We start from the raw sequence: 22,551 nt of genomic DNA on the forward strand, positions 1-22,551 counted from the left end.
AAGTCTTCTTCACTGTGGAGACTGACAATATTGTAAAACAATACATAAATTAACCAGGAATTCATTGCATATGCAGTTAGCCATATTCATCTCAAAATACTCTTACAGTTCCAGCATTGAAGCTACAAAAATCTTGAGGAAATTGCTGCCTGAGGACTGTAGCCTTTCTTGATAAGATTGAGGACCTTGTAAGATTAGTATTAGTTGTCCCTGCCTCCTCTGGGAGGAGCTTCAATGCTCATAGAAGGCTGAAGACCTAGCTTTGTAATTCTATGAAATAAAGTTACCTAGAAAATGAAGCCAACAATTAAAAATAATTTGATTACTTAAAAAGAAAAGGACTCAGCCAGCAATTTACTGTTGCAAATGACAGTCGCAGATATATTTTCTTTAGAAAAACATAAGAGTTCTTGTTATCTACTGATTGGCACCCTCAATTTGAAAGATATATATACAGTAGATTAAGCTACAGCAAAGAAAAAATAAAAACCTTATCAGAATTGATTTTCATTTTGTTTTCTAGGATGAATATCTTTATTTTACTTACATAACAAAAGAGAGTTCTCACAATAAGGAGACCATTAGTGATATTGTCATCCTGTTGAAATCCAGATCACAAATTCAATATTTGTCTAAGTTGTAATAAAAGAGGAATGTATAGATTATACCTCTTGCAACTGTCAAGATACATACCATAACTAGTAACTACAGGTAATATACTAAACTTTTTTCACACAATGCTTTTTCTCACTCAAAGACTAATAGCAACTCAGTTTTATTCTTCTTTTTTTTTTCAAGTGCCTTTTAACTGGACAACATTTTCAATTAAAGTTTATACAAGGTAGAAAGTTAAAGACAAAATGAATAATCTTCATTAAAACACTAAACACAAACATACTGTGTGTATACTTGTTTTGGACAATAAATTGTTACTTTTACTAGACTTTCTTTCAAATGACATCTCTTTAAGAATGTGTAACACTTAGTTCACCATTCTATGCATGGGCATCCTTTACTTCACATATCACAAGGTTTTTCTAGTGACTTAATTCAAAAGTTAGTTAAACTACCTTCCATTTACATTATACTAATTACTATAGCATAAAATTGTAGCTAATAATCTATTTTAATACATGCATTTTCAATACTTAATTTTATAAGGCTATATTTAAGAAATCCTGAATTTTCTCTAGTGTTAGAAATGTGACATTTTTTTATCTAGGCATCCTCTCTTCTCTACTTTATTTACTATTCCTCCAATAAGTATGAAATTTAATGTAAATTACTAATTTTAATATCATAATTGCTCAGACAAAGCACTTTTATAGCCTTTTATCTTGTTTGGTTATGAAGCTATCAAATAAAAAAAAAGATCCCTCTTGCTACACCCACCTGTCACATCCTCTCTTTCATGATCTGTCAATAGTTATCTATTACATTTATTTATAACCAACAGAAATCTAAGCTTTTCATATATCAAATAACGTATTATATTACATTGTTTTTTGTACAGAGACTCATAAATTTCTCTTTTAGCATAAGCTTTGTTCCCATAGTACACATATTGACAAGCTTGGGTAAATTTGTAATAGCTCTTGTTGCACAGTTAAAAAGCCTGGAAAATTATGGTAATTATGGGACATTATCTGCTTTTTGTATGTTAAATGGTGCATTATTTTATTTAATGAAGGTTATTTAATGCACTACTGCAATTAGTATGAGAAAAAAGAAGGGATAATGTCATTGATTGTCTACAAGGAAAAAAAGATACCCAGTTAAATACTTCATTTATTGTTTTTCATATGTATTCTTTATTCATTATTATAAAAGTAACTAACATACAGAAACAGGAAATTCTTTTGGTTACTTCAGGTGAAATAGATATTAATAATAATATAATAAAAATTATCATGAGGTATGCACATGAACAGCACGGAGTAATTCATGGGTAACATAATTTGATAGTATAATGTGACTTGCACTTTCTGTAAGTATTTATAACTTATAATGTTACGAATATTCCTTAGTCATGGTTTAAAGGGCAATAAAACAATAAAATTTAAGTATAAATAGATGTATAGCATTAAGAGTTTAAAGCTACTTAGGATAAACAAGCATTGTTTCATGTTACATTTTCAAGTCATTCTCGGAAGGAAATAAGGTAATTTTGAAATATTTGAATTTTTTTGGTGGTTACAGGATCAGTCAAATTGACCAACCTTTTTTAAAGTTAGGATAGAGGAAATAACAGATGAAATATAAAATTTTCTGAAAAAAAGTTTGAAATTTGTTCAGGAGATTTCACAAAATGAAATTTGAAATTTTTAAGATGGAAAAAAGTCTTGTTAATCTTAACATGAAAATCGCTTTGCACACATAATAGTAAAAAAAAGATGATATATTCACAGACAAATCTTTCTTTTTTAGTTTATTTAAAATACTTTACTGAAAAATATGCTTTTTTGTAAGTTAAAGATTTGTAATCTTTACTGACATTCTTCCAAATCTTCTAAAGATACACATGCTGATTTAGAAGTTAACAGTATCAAAACTATAATGAGTACAAAACTGATAGCCTTGTCTACATTGCTGCTTAGCATAGTATAAGCATTCACTCAAAATGACTCAATATTTTACATCTCTTTGCTCATCTCTTCTAGAATAACCTGTTAGAGCAGGGGTACCCAACCGGTTGTTCGTGACCCCCAGGCAGGGGAGTCGCGTAGCCTTGTTAGAAGTAGCTTGGGATAACATTAATTTTATTTCATCAATTACATTTTCATGTCGCGAGTGCCAAAAGGTTGGGAACCCCTGTGTTAGAGGCATCAATGTCATAAATTGTAGTATATACCCAATGGAAAGAGCAGGAAGCTCTGCCCATTCCTTAGACACCAGTGAGTTTGTATCACAATGCAGGAATGTTTATGCATCTGGTTAACCTCTAGATGTATTTGAAACTGATGTAAGTGTCTGGGTAGGGTATTCTATTTGAGATGAAGTGACTGTACCTACTCCTGAAGATTTCTCCTTTTTATAAGTTCAATTAATAGTACACTGCAATAGAAACAGCTTCAGTTAGGATGAGAAGGTCTCTCTCATCCAAAAGGTACTGCAATTCCACAGCTGCTCCTCACTCAATTATTCAATAGAGTCTAGCCCAGCTGTCTCAACTGAGAATTTAATCTGGAATCCAGTCATTCTAAGTAATTTCCACCTTCAAATTTCATAAAAAGTAATCTGCCCTGCCTTACTCATGTAGAACTGCAAATGTGGCCAGAACCTCTCCTTCACACCTTTACAGCCATCACCAAATTATAATGCCCTTGATTTGTAAGCACAAAATTGCAGGTACTTCCAGGGACTCAAACACTATTATAAATGATAGGCAGATAACTCTGATATGCCAGCAGTTCATCCCTTGGTTCTGCATAGTCTTAGGCTCTTCTATGATATACAGTGGTTTTGGCAGTATACCAACCCTTAGAGATACTCTATGCTGCTCCATGTCCAGTGTCTTTGCCATTTGGTGCCTGGTAAGTCATGTGTTGATAAGACAGTTCTGTTCTTTTTCCAGTGTCCTCAGGCAGCTTCTAAAAGAACTGGGTTGGGTTATTTTGCCAGCATAAGTCAACTATACATGCAGTGAACTAACCAACACAACTAAAGAAACAAACATAAAGATATTTCTCTGTAGATAACAGCTCTAGATTAGAATGCATTGTGTGTATCCACATATATTTTTCTTCAAGTAATATATTAAAAATCAGATTTAGGCATACAAAAATACTTTGAAAATTTTCAACAAAAATTCACTGTTTTATCTGGCATAAATTTATGTAAGCTAATCAAGCATGTGCAACTGGTTTCTCACTATCCAGGTAAATATGACATGTTGCTTTAGTTTTAGTGAAACTAGTGAGTATCATGCAATCTGAATTGGCAAATGCTTTTTGATTTTTATCAGCTTTATCAAGCACTCACAATACATAGCAAAAATGTCATCTAATCAACAGTTTATGTGCTATCAAAATGATTTAAGAAGAACTGCAGAACAAATATATGCTCGCTAAACAAATATTTCACTTGAGAAAATAAAATGAAAGTCAGTGCAAAAACTGTTCACAAAATCATAGATGCTCTCATTATTTCTTACATTGAAGTTGATTAACAAGCAATAATGAAACACTCTTGAACAACTGTTTTTGAAAAGACAATTCAGTCTCAGAAGAAAAAATTCATGGTTTCTGGTGGTTGGTGAAGGGATAAACAAGAGACTCAAGTATAGTATTTGCATGGAGAGAAAAGTGAGAGAATATGGGTGAATGAAGAATCATCAAATATTCTGAAGAACAGTACTGAGAGGCATGGGCGGTCTTCAAAAGAGCAGCAAGTTGAGAAAGGTTTACTGAAGTAATCTGTTCACAAGTGTAAAATGTATGGCAGTGATCTTCACAAGGAAAATAAACCAATCTCTGTATCAGATGATGACAGCAAATTTTCTTCATACAATATTTTATGTATCATAGAATGAGTTTCCATTTGATAAACTTGATAGTTTACTTGAATTACAAAATTTAAATGAAGCAAATATCAAATATAAGAATGTAGCCTATGTAACAATGTATGATATATAGTCATAAACACATAGTTATTCAGAGGTCACTTACAGAAGAAATCTTTCGGTCCGAGACACATGCAATAATGATAGATTTATCAACATGTATAAGGTATGTGAAAAATGATGAAGCAGTAACTAAGTTCTTAACAACGTAGCCACTGAGGATAAAAAAGCTCACACAATTATGAGTCACCTGATAAAGTGCCTCACTAGCCTTGAGCTTCACTACGCTAAATTTTTTTCTCTAGCAACAGACGGTACATCAACAATGACAGGTTTTGGTGTGCATAAGAAAATAAAGTACTCCCCCCTCTGCAGTACAAACCAGTTGTATTGTGCATCACCTAAACTTAGCTGTGACAAATTCAATTAAGCTGAATCATCTCAAGATATTTAGATATAATTTTACCTCTTTGTATTATTTCATGAATGGGTACAGTCATACTTTAGAGCTTAATAGTATTCAAGAACTGTTAGGTGAGCCTCAACTTAAATAAAAGAGCCACACAGCATAAGATGACTTGGGCTTTAAAATATTGTTGAAGCTGTGTATGAGAGTTATAATTCCCTCTTAGTTACCTTTTCAAACTTTGCAGAAGAGAAAAATATTACTGCCCATGTACTACCCCACAAGTACTTTTCAGAAAATAAGGCAATAGTGCCGCTGTCATTTATGCTAGATATTCATGGTGTTCTTTGTTACAAAAACGAAATTTGGTTCTTAGTAAAATACAGCCATTGATCAAAGCAATAACAGCTATGTTCTAGAATCATGAGATGAAAATGCCATAAAGAGCATGACAGACTGCATGTAACTTAAAAGAAGAAGAAAAAACTAGTGCTTCTGTGAATGGAGAAAATTTAAGAAGTATTCCAAAAACACTGATAATGAATTGTCAGACTTGAAAAAGTTACATATCAAATCTATAAAAGAATATAAAACACAGATTCAAAAAAGAAGACAGTAAGTTTTTTAAAGACTTTAGCCTCTTGCTGGAACCAGCAGTGGTAAATTCAGCAGGTATTGGTAAGTGAAGAAGGTCTTGAGGCTTTTGCATTGTTATATGGCACTGAACAAATAGGGGGAGAATAAACAAAGAGAAAAACAAAACAAATCATCAAACTTTTAGCCAAAGAAAAGCTCAAGCAAACAGTATGATTTCAGGCTCATACAAAGATTTATTTACTCAGAGTCTGTGCCAGAGTTTACAAAGTTGTGTACAATAACTCAATGTATAGCTGTTACAAGTGTTGAGTACAAAAGGACTTTTAATGCCCAAAATAGAATAAAAAACAAATACAGATGTTCACTGAAAGCAGAATCTCTAGAAAGTTTTTGAGTGTTCAAATGAGTAATATTCGGTAATCAATTACAATCCAGTTAAAGCAGTCAGTATCTTGCTTACAAAAAAGAAAAGAAAAACAGGAACAACTTTGTCAACCGTATATGCCTAGAGCTAAAAAACTAAAGGAGTGCCTTAGCCCCCATAGAAGTTGTTGAACAAGTGCAGTATATTAGTTTAATATGTAAATATGTTATAGATGTTTATGCAGTTAAACATGTAAATGTGTGAAAGGTTCTGAAGTTAAACAGTTAAAGTTCTTGGTAATCATGCATAGGAAGTACGGGAATCTTTTCAAGCTAGGCACATCTCAAAGTATTATTTAACAGATGTAGATATATAAAAGACTTAGACACAAGAAGTGTAAAAATACTAGTAAATTATAAACCTAGTTATGCATATCCATTCAGTTCTGATGTAAAGAATTAAGCTAGTAATATCAGATTTTTAGCATATTGTTCAAAATACACAGACCAGAGAAGTACTTTAAAAAAGAATGTTTTGGTTTGTTTTGAATTTTTCACAAAGCTACATGAGAGCTATCTGCACTAGCTGTAACTAATTTAGCAGTGTAAGACTAGAGGGAAGGCAGATAGTCATCACCACCCACTGCCAATTCGTGGGCTAATCATTTACCAATGAAGAGTGAGATTTATTGTCATATTATAATATCCCCACAGCTGAAAGGGCAAGCATGTTTGGTGGGACAGGGATTTGAACCTGTGACCCTCAGATTAAGAGTAAGATGTGGCAAAGCAATGCCATAGTAATGATTCTTCTTAAGGTACAAATATTTAGATGTTATAAAGCCTAATTAGCCTAAGACTTTATAATATGTAATAAGAATATTTACGTTAAGGAGAGAAAAAGGTGGATTGTTTTAAATACTTACTGAATATTTGACTTTCAGTACTGAGTTGGATTTTAGAGAGTAAATATTCATAGATGTAAAATCTTATCAAAAGTTTTGAGATCACTGGATAAACCTAACAGGAAATATAGCCTGTTTTTTCTGTAAGCTTATTATTGTTTAATTTAATTTATTCTGATGATAGTTAGACACTTGTATAGTCACAGATGGTGCCTATACCAAAAATGACCATGCTGTGATTTATAAGCCTTAAATTCTACCCAACAGATGTTTCACTTTTCTGCTGGATCAAATTATTGACAGAATAGCTTCCCAGCTTCAGAGTTGATCATATTCAGGTATTCCACAATATATAGTGCAAAAGCATTCAGATTAAGCAGCAAATATTGCATTGTTTATTCTTGGGTTCAGAAATATCATGCAACTAACAGAAGAAACTATTTAAAAATAAAAATATATATTTTTTAGCTTAACTCTTACAAGATTGAGGTATAAAATATTTCACTTTGCTAATTCCTTCAGTTGTAGCAAAGGTAAACTACCAAAATATGCATTATTTCCTACAAGTGATTTCACAGCCAATCTCACCACAAATATTAGCCCTTCTCAGCTGGAATTCTGACATTTTGATAAAAGTTGAACTTCCATTTTTTCTCACTAGAAAACTGCAATCCCATAGCAACATTATTTCTATACAAGGCCATTTAAACATAAAGTCAGATTGGCATAAGGCAACAAAGATCTTTCTCTTACAGAGAGATGGATCATAGCTTATACAAAGAACCTCAAATGTGGGCCTTGCCAGCAAATCATTTGCTATTAATAATTATGGTTTCACCTCCAGACAGTAAGTCTGCTGAGTTAAAGTCTCTAATTACCTTGTCTCTAATTACTTTCAAAGCATTTTACAAGTGAGAGGCAGCAGGATACTTGGCTAGATTATACAGATTCCCAAATTTGTCTTAAAAAAGTTATCATCAATCTTGTCTTTTTAGATGGTTTTCCACTTGCATATTTTGAGCTCAACTATTTAGTTCAAGGTCAAACAAAATAACCAGGCAGTACCTAATTGACCATGTTCAGATATCCTGATAGTTGTACAGAGCTTAAAGTTTTGGAATACCTGTTGCAGTGCCAAAGAGCACTCATAATTCAATAAAAGACTTCTCCAAGTTAATTAGTTACTCTGTCCTCACCATCAGCTCTGTTTGATTTTCCTCCTCTTCAATAAGTCATTCCCAGAATGCAGAGGCATCTGTTATAAAATATTTCAAAATGTGCAGTAGGAAAGAAAATATCACCAGGGAAACTGTAAACATAAACCACCTATTACTTCCAAAATTCTTAGATCCAAGTTAGAGCACCGAAACCTTTTCTATCTAGGTTATTTACGGTAATTCATAAATAAAGTTAACACAAACTCACTTGATTTCAGCAAAAACTAGAGGTTTACTGATCTAATATCTTGAAACATATATGAATCAATACCTTGTAGGTTAAAAAAAATGAGAGACAAGACACATATGAAAGTAAGAATAAATTAAAATACTTAATCTAAAATAAAAACATAGTTGTAGTTTATCACAATAGTGGCAAAATGTGTGTCTAAAAGGAAATTAAGAGGCAAACCATGTTTAAATGGAAAAATAAATAGCTTTGACCTAACAGCAAAATGAAGTTAAATGAAAATGGGCACGATCAAAACAGGTAGTAAAGACAAGACAGAATGTTTACAGCAAGTCTTGAATCAAAATCAAGAAATAAACTATTCTTCTTAAATGTTAGAATTAATCCAGAATGAAAAAGTCAAAACTTCTTCAATGAAGAGAGAATGTAGCTGAGAAATCAGAGAATGGTAACAGTTCCATATGAAAATTGCAAGATAGTTCTCAATACAGAAGGTCAATTAGAATACAGTACAACAAACCCATAAAGTACTATGTAAGTTCCTAGAATGGATAATCTATAACAGGTACTACAGTCAGAATTATCACTATCTCAGTTAGATTTAAACTGTTCTTCATTTGAACTTAGAAAAGTTCAAAAACTACTAGCTTAGAAATATACATACTTACAGAAGTCTAAAATATACAGTACTGTTTTTACCAAGACTAAAGAACAATGCAGCATCAAGGAATAGTATAATAATTTATACTAAGTAAATCTAGAATATCAAAAAGGTAATTTATAACTATTGTCCAAAAGTCCCGAATTAAATGAACACTTTCATTAATTGTTTAAGATTGATGAGAAAATGGTGATCATACATTTTCTACACTCATAAATTTAAAAACTCATCAGTAAGTGGTAAGCTGTAGCTTTAGGTTTGTTTGATAAGCATGTAAACCTGAGCATGAAATCAGTAATGTGAATAGGTTTACTCATATTCAAATGAATATATAAGGCTTTATTATGAATCTAATAAATGATTCCTTTATATACAATGAAAAAAACTGGACAGTGCAAATGTATGTAAAATATCTTTAAGACATAAATACTGTATGTTTGAACATGGCATTGCTGAATCTTAAGGTACAAGTTTTGCTGTGGTTACACATAAATCTTATGCTGTATATGGTTAATAATAAATAAACAAACAAGTTATTAGCTGAGCATTATGATTTAAATATAGCAGCTGTATGTCTCTGAACTTTCAACAAGTAAAAATTAGAAACAATTAATCAAATGTACCTATTGAAAGCCACCAACCATGAATTATAATTGAAATATATAAAAAGGATAATCTGTTTCATTTTGATAACATAATAAATTCAAAGGTCTGTAAATCAGAATCTCACAAATTCAGGATATTAATAAAGAAAAATCACACATACAAAGAAAAGGATAAACAAATCACATATTTATCTAAGTATATTTAATTAGTTCTAGTCTTTAGGTGGTTGATTTTTAGTCATGATTTAAACAGGTAGCTCTGAAGAGAGTTAATAATAGCATAATAAAATAAGCAAACAAATTGCTACTTTTGAAATTAAATAAAAACGTTATGTATCTACAGTTAGACTTATAAATCAACTCCTAATGGGACTTTTAGTTAATTTATTGTATTCATTATAGTAACCACAGATCAACAAATTTGTCAAAAATATTAACTCATTTATAGCTCAATATAAATCTCATTTTATTCATTGCATTTTTAATTTAATATTTTGGCAACCACATATGTAGAACTAATTAAATATAATAATTAGATAAAATCTGAATAGTTTTTGACAATAATTATAATATGATATAGTTTTGATTGCTAATAGACATTAGTATCTATAAAGAAACTAAAATGTTCAGAAAGTACTCTGATAAATTATATCTTATTTTAATCTTTGTAAGAAAATATTTTTCTGTAACTTTTTAAAATAACTAAAACACTTTTACTTATTTCAATACACACAATTTATGATACTTTGTGTTCAAAGGAATTTCAAATTATTATAACTTACTTACTAACCTTAGTTTGGCAATAAGCTGATTTGAGCTTTTTCTGTGCAAGACATAACAACACCACTGTATCTGGTATATCTAAGTCCATCTTTAAAAGTCGCTGTGCTTCATTTATTGTTTGAAGAATCAGTGGATCAAAATTAACATAAATGTCCTTTGTTTCAGGATGAGCAACCAAAATTGTTACTTGGAGGCCTATAAAACAAGCCAAGTTTATAATGAAGTATTTTAGAATACAAAAACTAAGTCCATACCTATTTAATAGTTTTCAAGAGGTAAACATCATTTTTTAATAAAGTGTTGCATGAAAAAAGTATGCAGGCCCATAAAACAAGCCAAGTATTTTTGGAATACAAATACTAAATATATACATAATTAAAGGCTTTCATGAGATAAATTTCATTTTTTAATTATTATAGTGTAATACACATTGAAAATTTTATTTAAAAAATACAGTAATGAACCATGATACCAAATAAGGAAGAATTCAGTCTTGAAACCTATCATAGTAATTAGCCTAGAACACATTCCATATTTTGACCCAGAGATGAAAAAAATCACAGCTATGGGCTCCAGTGACAAAGAGACGTGGTATATTGAGACAAAACCTCAACTGTTTAGAAAAAGTTCCTGACAAAGCATCATCAAACACAGTTAATGAGACAGTGAGGAAAATCAGAGTGAATTAATCTTAGTGAAGAGACACAATTTGTCGTTCTACACCGTAAGTTAATTTTCTTGGACTATTTTGCCAAATATATCAAATAAGAGACAGAAATAGGTTCTGTGAGAGCTAACAGAAAATGGATTTTTGTTACAGTCTGATAAAATAGTCCATCTGTTGTTGCAAGATCCCACTTGTACAATTGAGTTAAAATAACTACTTTTGAAGCTAGATCTGCTAAACTTCTTGAATACTTGGAAGAACACTAAAATTGTGTATACAATTCTGTGTTTCATACCAAAATTAGAAGTTTCTTGCAATGGTGTGTTTAGGTAGGAGGGGGCTCAGCCCTAGGGTTCACATCTTAATGAGGACCCACTGACAATTTTATTCCATGTAAAACTACATGGGATGTAGGGCCCACAAAAATTATTAGTCCCTAGGTTAACACAACCATAAATCTGCAACTCGTTGCTTAAGGGAATTATTCTGACTCCAGAACACAAAAGATGGCAGTAATCCAGAATCTACAAGAAGTTTGCCGCAAAAACACCTTTTACAAATGCTAATTATGGTCTAGACTAACAGTGTTTCATTAAGGCTCAATAATGCATAAAGTAAGAAAAGTGAAGAACATTAATTTTACTAAATGAGTAGTATGTTTTAAAATGCTCAAAGTGGAATTACTTAAAGATATCTTTATAAAATTGTTAATACTATTATACAGATTATAACTAAAAGTATTTCTCATGTTAATGTCGTTGATAAATAATGTTGTGACTATGCTACTGAACATAACAGAAGGTCTTATTAATAAGCATTTAGTTCTTCAGAATGATGAATGGAGTGATTTAGAGTTAGTGTTGTTTCAAGAGAACTTTGAGAGTTCCAATATAAATGAAATATGCAATAGTATATTAATAAAGAATTTTTTTATTTGTATTCAATTGTATTTATGGAGGTTCTTTGTTCCACATGTAAACTTCCTTGTACTGGTGGCTTGTGCGTTCCACTTGTAATAGCATGATCTCAAATCTAAAAAAACATTTCTTTGTAACAAGTGTAAAGTAGAATCCAATGACTAAGCCCACAGCTTGCCCACAATACTTAAAACAAATTAAGTAATAAATTTAACAATTTAACAATAACCAAAGATAATGTATTTTTGATGAACATCACATTCTTTGAATACAATTAATAAATTAATTTCAGTTGCAATACATGTGTATGTTGGTATTGTTAAGTACAATACATCAAACTGAAATATCCATAAATTCAAATGTTAAACTTTGGATTTGACTGAATCAACTTGTCTTAAATAAATACTCAGCAATGAGTATGGTGTCCAATATTGCTTAGTCTCTACATTACTGGGCCATATGTTTTATCAGCATGCAGAGAAGATAATGTAATTTCAAGTCTTTGATGTTATATACTGGTTAAGGATTTGAAGTACATATGTACTTCAAAAAGGTCTTATAGGTGTTCTACACAATTTAAATTAGAGCTATGATCAATTCATGACCAACATCATTCTTCATCAAAGTTGGGATATCAATCAGTAATGTCATGAGAATTAATTTTTTGTTATGTTAATCATGGTTAATTGTGAATAAACATTTCAAAAATGTTAAAAAGATACATTATATACATAGAAATATACAGTTGTAAACAATGTAAAATACAAGTCTGTGATATAAAAACATATATTTCCTGTCTGCTTTTAGTTATTTAGGAGATTTAAAAAAAATTTACCTTGTTTCTGTGCTCTTTTGGCATAAACACAAATCAGAAAATCTCTGAAGTTGTTTTGTTTCTTTTTCTTCCACAGTAGATAATATCTATCCTGCCCAAGAGGATATTAGTGTAACACCACACGTTTGTGTGGACAAATCATTGGCAAATGTAATATATTTTGCTGGATGAATGGATGATGTCTGTATGTAACAGCTAGTGCATGCTGTGATATGACAAGGGTCATGAAATGACACTGTGAACTCAACAATGAAGCTGAGTTACGTTGTTGAACTCAAGCCTGACTCTAGGAGCTAAGGCTTTATTTTGAGATCATCATGTTCTTTTAATTCTACAAAGATCAGTACTGAGAGAATAAAATCTGTAGGACTGAACACAATCTAACAGATAATTGATGGTAATCCTGTCCATGCAAGTATAAACATTGCATTATTTGTTCTTCATTTTTAGAAACATACAATTTGAAATTTTCTTGAAACTTTATCCAGTCTCGTTATTCAATACATTATAGAACACAATTAAGCTGTCACATTTACTTCACAATTACATTTTCATTCCAGTTATTAAAGTATCTGTTAGGATTGATATAGAGGGTTGGTTTCTTTACAATAGGTGTCTGTCACTTCTTGGTGATAAATTTCAACAATAAATGGACAGCACATAATCCATTTGTTCTAAAATAAGATATTCAAAGCAAGTCAAACACATGTACATAAATTCTCTACACAACTGATTATAACAGTTGCATCCAGAGCTCTAAATAATTGTTTCTTTTCGTCAAAGTACACACAAATGGGTCCAATTACTTTTGAACATCTTTTGACGAGACAAATTCTTTCTTGTTCTGTTACTGAACTACAATCTGTGATAATTTTCCTTTAGAAATTGTTCCTAAACTCACAATCACTCAGTTTATATCTGTCTAACTCACTTTCTCACTAAATTGCTTTGATGCATATTAATATCTAGCTCAACTGAGGCAAAAAACCTTCAAAAGCTATGTGACGTTATGATGAGAAAAACTTAAAGTTCTAATAACATGACACAAAAAACACAACAATCACCATCTGATGAATTACACAAATGATGCATGTACAGTTATGTAAGCAAAAATGCAATAAATTATCACCCATTTAACACACATGCATTATAACTATCTAAATCATAACTCCCATACAAAAATTAAATGAAACAGTTGTATATATCTAAAAACATCCTATCACACACAAATGAGTTTTACCTAAGAATACCATAAAAGTGAAATTTTGGTGCCATGACCATAGAATATACTGTAGAGTTTCAGTGTTGGTAATGTGTATTAAAGTCTGTTTAACCTACTGAGCTTAAAATAATGATTTTATGATTAAAATGGCTTATTCTTAGCTCAGAAGTACAGGTGACCAAATGGAGAATTTGACAGAGAGAGAGAGAGAGCTGTATGGAAAAGATGACAAGTCTAAGAGAAGTCCTCTTCTGCAAACATAAATTTTGCCAAAGCTGTTCAGATGCAGGACATTATGAAGCCTGCAGCCACAGATTTGGGGAATTACTTGCATCTGGTGCATCCAGTAATTCCCAGCAGTAATATTTTCTCTCAGAACCAATCTTGGAAAAGGAAAATACAGTTGTTAGTCTGATCATCATGGTCCCAGCTCTGCTTCAAGCTTCCAGTAATTAGTAGATAAAAGCTGGTGTGCTAATGGAGAATGAACATTAGCAGAGATTTTTCCCTGCAGATGAGACAACAAGCAGTTATAGATGAATACCATTAACCATGAAGGATTTCATTTTCCATACTTAAAAGTGATCAATAATCTTTTCAGCAACCTATGATACTAAGAGCTCTATGCAGAAATGTACAATGAGCTGCCTAAAGTGGCTCATCACTCTAATGCCCCGAACCATGTACTTTCAACCTGTCTTGATGTTTGTAGTTCACAGTTTCTTAAGGGAGCTGATGATACCGATAGGAATACTGTAAGGAAGATGTTTTGACCAGCTGCTAAAGTCTCTACGAGAAAGGACAAACAGATTACACCTTAGACATTAAAGGGGCAGCAAAGAAGGACTTAGGCCAGTTCTTAATCCTACCAACATGAGTCTGAGGTCAAAGGTCATGATATAGCATTTGTTGACTCGCATTCAAAATTTTATTGAACTACTATTTTATGAGTGTATGTCAATAAGTTTGGTATCAAGTTGTAGAATATAATTCAAATTTTAGTATTGTACATTTGCTAATTTCTTAATTTAAAAGCAAATATTTTAAAAAATCCCAAATATCAATTTTTGTGTCACATCATATGTTGAATGTAGTACTAGTTCAAATTAGATGTTTGTGATGTCCAAATACAAAGTCTATAATTTTTTACAAATTACATACTCAAATTACCAATATTGACAAGCTATAATGTAAGATAAGAACCTCCTATCATTCCTATTTTCTGAGATATTAACATATTTATTGAATCAACCAAAGTGAACCCACCAATCTCTTCAATTTTGAAAAATACTCCCTTACACATGCCTATCTCACCCAATGGCATATGTATAACCAATCAAAAGCTTAGAATGTCCTCCTGGTGTTTTACTCAGCCTCTGCAAAGTATTTGCACAGTAAACTCTTTCTTTTCATACTATATTCCAAAAGGAAAGGTAAGGTATTAGTGAGCTCAAAATCTCATATTAATTTAACCCAAACACAGTTTGATAAATAATAGTTAAATTTTGTGGTGTTGATAAGGTAGTACATAGTTTTTGGTTATTTCAGAATGTATATATACGTAAAATCTAAAAAAATGTATTTTGTATCACATTTTTACACTTGAAATTTGATGCGACTTACCAACCTCCAACAAGCTTCAAACAAGTACATAGTTCATTAACTAGAAGTGAAAACTTTGCTATATTTTTTTATTTACTATTCTATGTTTAAGAAAAATGCATTTAAGAACATTTTTGTAAATAGTAATAATGTATATACATATACATTTTAACCAAAATGCGAGTGTATTTCATAAAGTAATAGTACACTAAAACCCAACCAAGACAGGTCACTTTGTAAATCCCAGTTTCATATTCTTGGAAACAGTAACGTAAGTACACACGCACCACATCATTGCAACTTCTATAATGTTAGTCAAGCACAGCTGAAATGTCAATACAACAAAAATAATAAATATAAATGATGCTTTTTTCGTTCAAAAGTGACTAAAATTATAACACAAAAGCATAAATGTTTAGTCTAAATAGCTTAAATCTCATAAAATTACAAAGATACAGTAGTGAAAATAAAACATAAAATTCAATATATTTTCTAAATAAATATCTGTTATAGGCATTTATGCATGTGAAATTTGAATTTTGTTTTATGCATAAAGTATTGTAACCTTAAAATCAAAATTACTTTGCATGTTGGATAGTAAACCTTTGAAAATTAAAAAAGCATGAAAAAAAGATATTTTCAGTACTAAAGCTATGTAATGTTTACTGATAATAGGCAAAATGTTATGAAGATACATTTCTAATTTAAGAGCTATAACATGAAAACTATAACAAGTATAAAATGGTTTCAAGATAAGTTAAAGAATTTTAGGAGAATACATCCTGGAATGGATATACTCAGTAAAATAGTTAAACAAATGATCCTGAGCTTAAACACTGGCCCTCAAAGATGTTTAACACCTAGATAACAAGAAGCAACATATTAGGAGAAAATCATATACAAGCTCTGTTACCAATTCATCTCTATGGAGAATGAGCATGATTTATAACGACAAATTGACAACATGGAAAAGGATAAGTATCAAGAGATTGGCTTTCTATTAGGATGATGTGGTGTGAATGGCCTGGTCAGATCTGGAGAATATCCTGGTTGATGAGTTTACTGATGAATTTTATGCAATGCCATTTGCCATTTGGAAATACGGACATGCTCACACTGACAGAGGCAGTATTTGTCATGACATTACTTAAAACTTTTAATTAGAGCTAGCTGTTGGGATGGAAGAAGTCTGCAGCAGCAGCTATACTGGCAACTTTTATGGCAGATTGTGGTACCAAAGTGCCTCCACAGCATAAGGCTAAGTGAAAGCAAAGGGACATCCACAAATCCTGGCATGGTAAGGCAATCACACTGGACTTAAATGGCAGGTCTTCCATGGAGTACATGCCTCTACAAGGTTTGTCTGTGGGTTTTGCATCACAGGAAATATCTTTGCTTAAAAATCATCTGAGATAGAAAGAGTGAAGCATTTACTTGACTTATGGAGTGGTGGGACTCTGGTAAAGGTACTATCAATACTTTATTGAGCAGGAAAGGAAAGATGACAGAATTATTTCTTTCAGCTGACGGCTTAGAAGAAGTCAGCCAAACCACATTGATATTTTGCATGACAAAGAACTAAGCAGAGCTACTGGTACTAGCCATTGGTTCAGCAGGCCTTGAACAACCAACAACAAAGAGTGGATGCTGTGTTAAACACTCTGGAGAATGAAACAGCATAAGTTGAGCTTAGCCACTAGTTTAGAAAAGCACAGCAGTGAGCTGCTTGCATCAAAAGAGTTTAGTGGCCAGCATAGCTATGTCAACCCTAAATGAATGTTATTATATATCAATTAAATTAAAATAAGAGTTTCAGTTCCTGAAAAAAGTATGAGCAAAAAATCTCTAGTGGATCTTTCAAGCCTTTGTGAGAAGAACCACCACTGTGGCCAGTAGATATCAACTTCATTCTGATGAATGGCCATAGGCTAGATATTAAAAGAGAAATTGATTTCTGGCTCGGCCTAGGAGGTGTTAAAAACACAATGATAGTAATAATTTCTGATCTCAGATCAAGAATCAAGATCCTAAGAATGGGTGTACTAAGGGAGTTGGCTCATATTCTACAGCATGAGCCATATCTAATGCAGCCCATAATGAGTCTGAAAATATTGAGCTGCATAAGTGTAAGTTGCAGAGAGAATAGTAATACCTCCATGTACACAAATGAGGATTCATGGTTTAATCCAGATACAGTCAGTACCATGTAACATGATTATAATAGCTAGACATAAAATGAAGTGTTACTTCCCAGAAAGCAGGCAGAATTTGTTTCAACAGTCATCCAGCCAACAAAGAAAAAAGTCATAGTTTTCTTTTGGTGCTATGAACAATTGGCAATTCAGGTAAACACTAAAATAGCTAAAAGCAATGTCAGTAACGTGAAAATACCTCACAATAGCAGTAATGTTATGGTCATATCTATTGCCACGTGCCTAAGAAGCAATGCATGGCTGCGAGCACACCTTAAGTTGTTGGTTGAGGATTGTGCTGGCAATACAATGGAAGCAGCTTAGTGGCATTGTAGGTGTATATGAAAATTTAATTGTGGGACCAGATGATCAAATGGGTTTAAACAACAATGCTTCAGCACCATATTGACACAGGTAATGTATATCTGATGAAGTATCATACTAAAAAGGTCATGAATACTAAAATACAGTGAATATTGAATGATGGAGCCATAAAACCTTTGGAAATCATCTCCCATAATGATGGTCAGAAAGAAAGAGCACATGCTAATGTTGTGTGTTGGGTTTATACTAATGAATGCAGAGACACAAGCTGACACCTTTTCCTACCATGAAAAGATAAATCTCTAGACATGCTGAGAGATTTCAATTCATTCAGCACTTTGGATCTGGCACCTGAATGATAAAAACATATTTAAGAATTCTTTTAGTACAAAAGATGGCTTGTATTAATTCATCATCATGTCATTCCATTTGTGTAACACACCAGCTAACTTAGAATGGTCGAGAGTGCTTACTCTAAGAAAACTGCATAAAGCTGTCTGGTCTGTCAGTACTATCTTACTGTTTGGCTACACTTATGAATCCATACCTGAAGATAATATTCCAGTGTGTATAAAAATCAGGCTTGAAAATGTAAACAAAAAAGGAGTTTCTTAGTCATATTTTAGGGAGATATGGAGTCTCAACTCTACCCTGTCATAATAGCTGCAGTGAGAGATTGGCCTTGACCATGATGTGAAACTAGAAGTTTTATTGCTGGTGACTTGCAGTCAACTTCTCAACAGTAGTACTTTTGTCAGCTCTCACAAATGTAGAAACAAACTTTGGATGTGACAACACATTCTAGTCCTAGAAACTACTGCTTCTGTAAATTACATAGACCATATGACTCCAAAGAGACCATCAGTTTCCATACTATAACTTTTACACCTTTTGAAATATATTTCAAGCTTTCAGTAAACATTACAAGCATTCTGTTGCCAAAAAGTCACAATTTTAATTATGTATCTGTACCAAACATTTGTCAGAGCAGCCAGCACTCTGAATGCTCTGAGTGCAAAGTGATTTTCATGTCACAATTAAATTACTTTTCTTCATCTGAAAATTCTGAAATTTTATTTGCAAATTCCTAAAATCCCCAAAATAAATATCAAAAGGTCTTTGTTTTCTTTTTAAAAACTTTATATTTTACGTATTATTTTCTCTGTCCTAACTCTATACAGCAGTTGGTTAATTTGACCAACCTTGCAACCCTCAAACATGCAAAAACAAGCCATTGGTCCTGTTTTATCTATTTTACTATTGACAAAGAAGTTCAGAAATACTTCCTTTGATAGTTTCTAATTCTAACTTCTTCACAACTATATCCTTTTTTAATTTTACTTTTACCTGCTAAAGCAGAAACTTTCCTAACATAAGCCACTGAATCCTCACTCAAGCCATTGGTCCTGTTTTATCTATTTTACTATTGACAAAGAAGTTCAGAAATACTTCCTTTGATAGTTTCTAATTCTAACTTCTTCACAACTATATCCTTTTTTAATTTTACTTTTACCTGCTAAAGCAGAAACTTTCCTAACATAAGCCACTGAATCCTCACTCTTACCATTAGCCTGTTTATGCGACACTGTCAATAACAAATACAATTGCACAGCATGATTACCAGGACCTTTCACTGAGTTTATTGTAAATCCAGCTCTGTGGACACAATGGAAAAGAATTTATCAGCTTGTTTATAGTATAGTGATTGAAACAAGAATTGTCTGTAATAAAAGTGAGAAAATGTTACCACATGGCTCTGTTAAAAGTCTGTGCTGTCTAATACATTTGGTAGATATTGGATGTTAATTATAACCCCAGGATGGTCAGAATTTAGTGGTATGAGTATACAAAGTCTGTATATGTTTATGAAAACGTATATACATTATCACTTTTTAATGATAAATGTCTAATCTTTAGTTATTTTACATAAAACATAAAGCAATAAGTGAAATCATGTAGAAAAACAATGATTTCTAACACTTACAATGTGACAAAGTTGATTTATACTTGCACATCATACATGCTATGCCAAATTACTTTCTGTAAATTTTAAATAAGCATTTTAGAATATTACTATACTGGCACATATAAAACTACTGTATTTTATCTGTCATTCTAACTAAGATATATATGAGTTAAATAAATGTAATATCTGTTCGGAGCAATGATTTACTCAACATACTTCAACATTTCCATTAAAATCATAAGTTCCCCTCCAAGCCAATTACAAATTAATGTTTAATTGACATAGTTTAGAAGATTTTAGTATTTTCTTACTTTAAGAATGTATTCCTGATAAATACTTACTTTTTCTCAGAAAATAACTTTCTTTTAGAAGCACTGTCCTCTAATAAAACTTTTCAATGCTCAAAAGTAGCCTTCCACTTGTCACTTATGCATATCCACATGCAAAATATTATGTAGCATCCCTCCTCCAATACGAGAGTGACACAGCCTCTAGCATAAACTGCATTCTCTTCACATTTGTTCTCGTTAATCATTTCAAGATTGGTCAGAAGATATACAAGTATCTATCAGAAGTATATTTCAGTGTAGGAAAATGCTATCTTCAGATATGATATCTTACCATCACTAACAAAACAGCTAAAATCTCACATTGAACTGGTAGAGGGTTAGTGAAAAACTAATCCACCTTTAGGAAGCACTCAAAAAGAGACCAGAAAGTATGAAACCAAAAGAGGAAACATCACATCACAGTGGGAGACCACACCACATCTGATCCAGGTATTTTTGTTCTTTTTATGACTCTATTGCAAACATAAAAAGTGAAAGAAAGCATGAAGGAATCCCAAAGCATGATGAGTGATTAGTGTAACTGCTGAGTGTCAAATCTCTTTGGCATGACAGAATGTACTGGTAGTTATAACTCATCCAACAGCAGTTAGTATCAGGAATGGTATATAAGATACATGGTAGGTAGAATATTACATATCTTTTCACCTAGAAATTGGAATTGCTGAGGAATAAAAGCTTCCATAAAATCCATCTCAACATGCCTCACTTCTATTACTATCAACATCAGATCCACCAGGAACCAACATATAATAGATGGTAGAATGATGGAAAGCCCTGGAAAAATGGCATCTATCATCCAAAACCTGGTACCATTGGATATGTACTTTCACTCCATAGTAGGAGGAGGATACTCTTACATGCACAAACAAGAAAACATGTTGCATCTTGTTACAACCAACATGAGATCTGCTGAAAACCAGCATTCAGCAAAAGATAGGAAAAGGGATCACAAACCTGAAGTGTATCTTCAATTCAAAACCTGAAGGCAGTGGATATTTATAATTCAGTCCACAGTATGAGAAGGAAATCATACATCAAACATGAGGATTTACTTATTTAGACTATCACCAACCAACACTGGAACCACTGGGAATATACATCTGGAGGATGGTAGGTAGAAGGCATGTCACAGTCTGAGGGGCAAACTGTAACTAGAAATATATATTTATGATATCTGGTTGTGATCAACTAAAACCTGGAAGCACTTGGAACTGTACATGAGGTCTACAGTAGGAATGACTTCATGCCATCAATGCATCACTGTAATCATGACTGAGCCATCTTCAATCAACATCAGACCCATCAGGATGTACCTCCAAAGGATAGTAGGTACAAATAATGCCACAGTAAAAAAAAACAATCCGTCAAATGTATAGACCTTAAAATGGCACAGTCTCATAATCTAACCGTAGAAGCATCTGAAATGAAACATTTTGTCCATGGTAGAAAGTGCCATATTAGTTTGACACCTGTAGAATGCCACTGGTCTACTCTCAACTCTAACCAACATTGGACCTACTGGGAATATACATCTGTGAGGTGGTAGGTATGAGGAACATCTCAGTATGAGGGGCAAACTGCAACAATAGATATATAGTTGTGACATGGATGAGTGCTTCATGCCTCCGTGGTCTACTACCCTAACACCTAGGAACTTGTAAGTGTTAAGGATTCCCATACTCTACTAGAAGAAAGGAGAGAGAAAAACATTGGAGAATATGAAAGACTGCATCATCAGAGACAGTGCAATAGGTGGTCATGATACCCTATTTTAAAAAGCAGAGCTAATGCATCAATGGAGTCATTCAACTAAATCCTGGAAAAGTCTCAATACCATGAAGCATCAGAGATGTGCAGCAATCTCTGTCTGCTTCACTAATGTTAGTCCATGAGTGTACACTCTTGGAAAAACAAACTTATGAAACAAAATACCTTGAGTTATACTGGCTAGTGGTTTTTCAGAAACCCCATCTCTACATAGCCCAATCCTGCAATGTAATTATTTCGGCATAGATAAGAATAGAGTGGAGACACATAACCAACCCCTAGTAGCATCTTAAACTACATATCAGGTATGCAGCAGGAAGGGTTACAATGTAATTGACATTAGACACGATTATGAGATGGAAAGTGCAAATTTTTTAAAAAATGTATATCTGGTCAGGCACCACTTGCTACAGAGTTGGAG

General features: G+C 32.4%; 1 protein-coding gene across 1 annotated transcript in view; it reads right to left on the bottom strand.

Annotated features, from left to right (window-relative positions):
• Positions 1-200: 200 nt before the first annotated feature.
• The window catches only part of LOC143227365 (dynein axonemal heavy chain 8-like), a 73,721-nt gene continuing 51,370 nt past the window's right edge, over positions 201-22,551 (bottom strand). The window contains exons 17-18 of the mRNA XM_076458819.1: positions 10,296-10,483; positions 201-287 (exon numbers count right to left, since the gene is read on the bottom strand). Coding sequence (XP_076314934.1) covers positions 201-287; positions 10,296-10,483 — 275 coding nt within the window. The remainder of the gene's footprint in view (positions 288-10,295; positions 10,484-22,551) is intronic.

This window comes from Tachypleus tridentatus, chromosome 9 (assembly GCF_004210375.1).
Source record: "Tachypleus tridentatus isolate NWPU-2018 chromosome 9, ASM421037v1, whole genome shotgun sequence".
In the NCBI taxonomy this organism is placed as follows: Eukaryota; Metazoa; Arthropoda; class Merostomata; order Xiphosura; family Limulidae; genus Tachypleus; species Tachypleus tridentatus.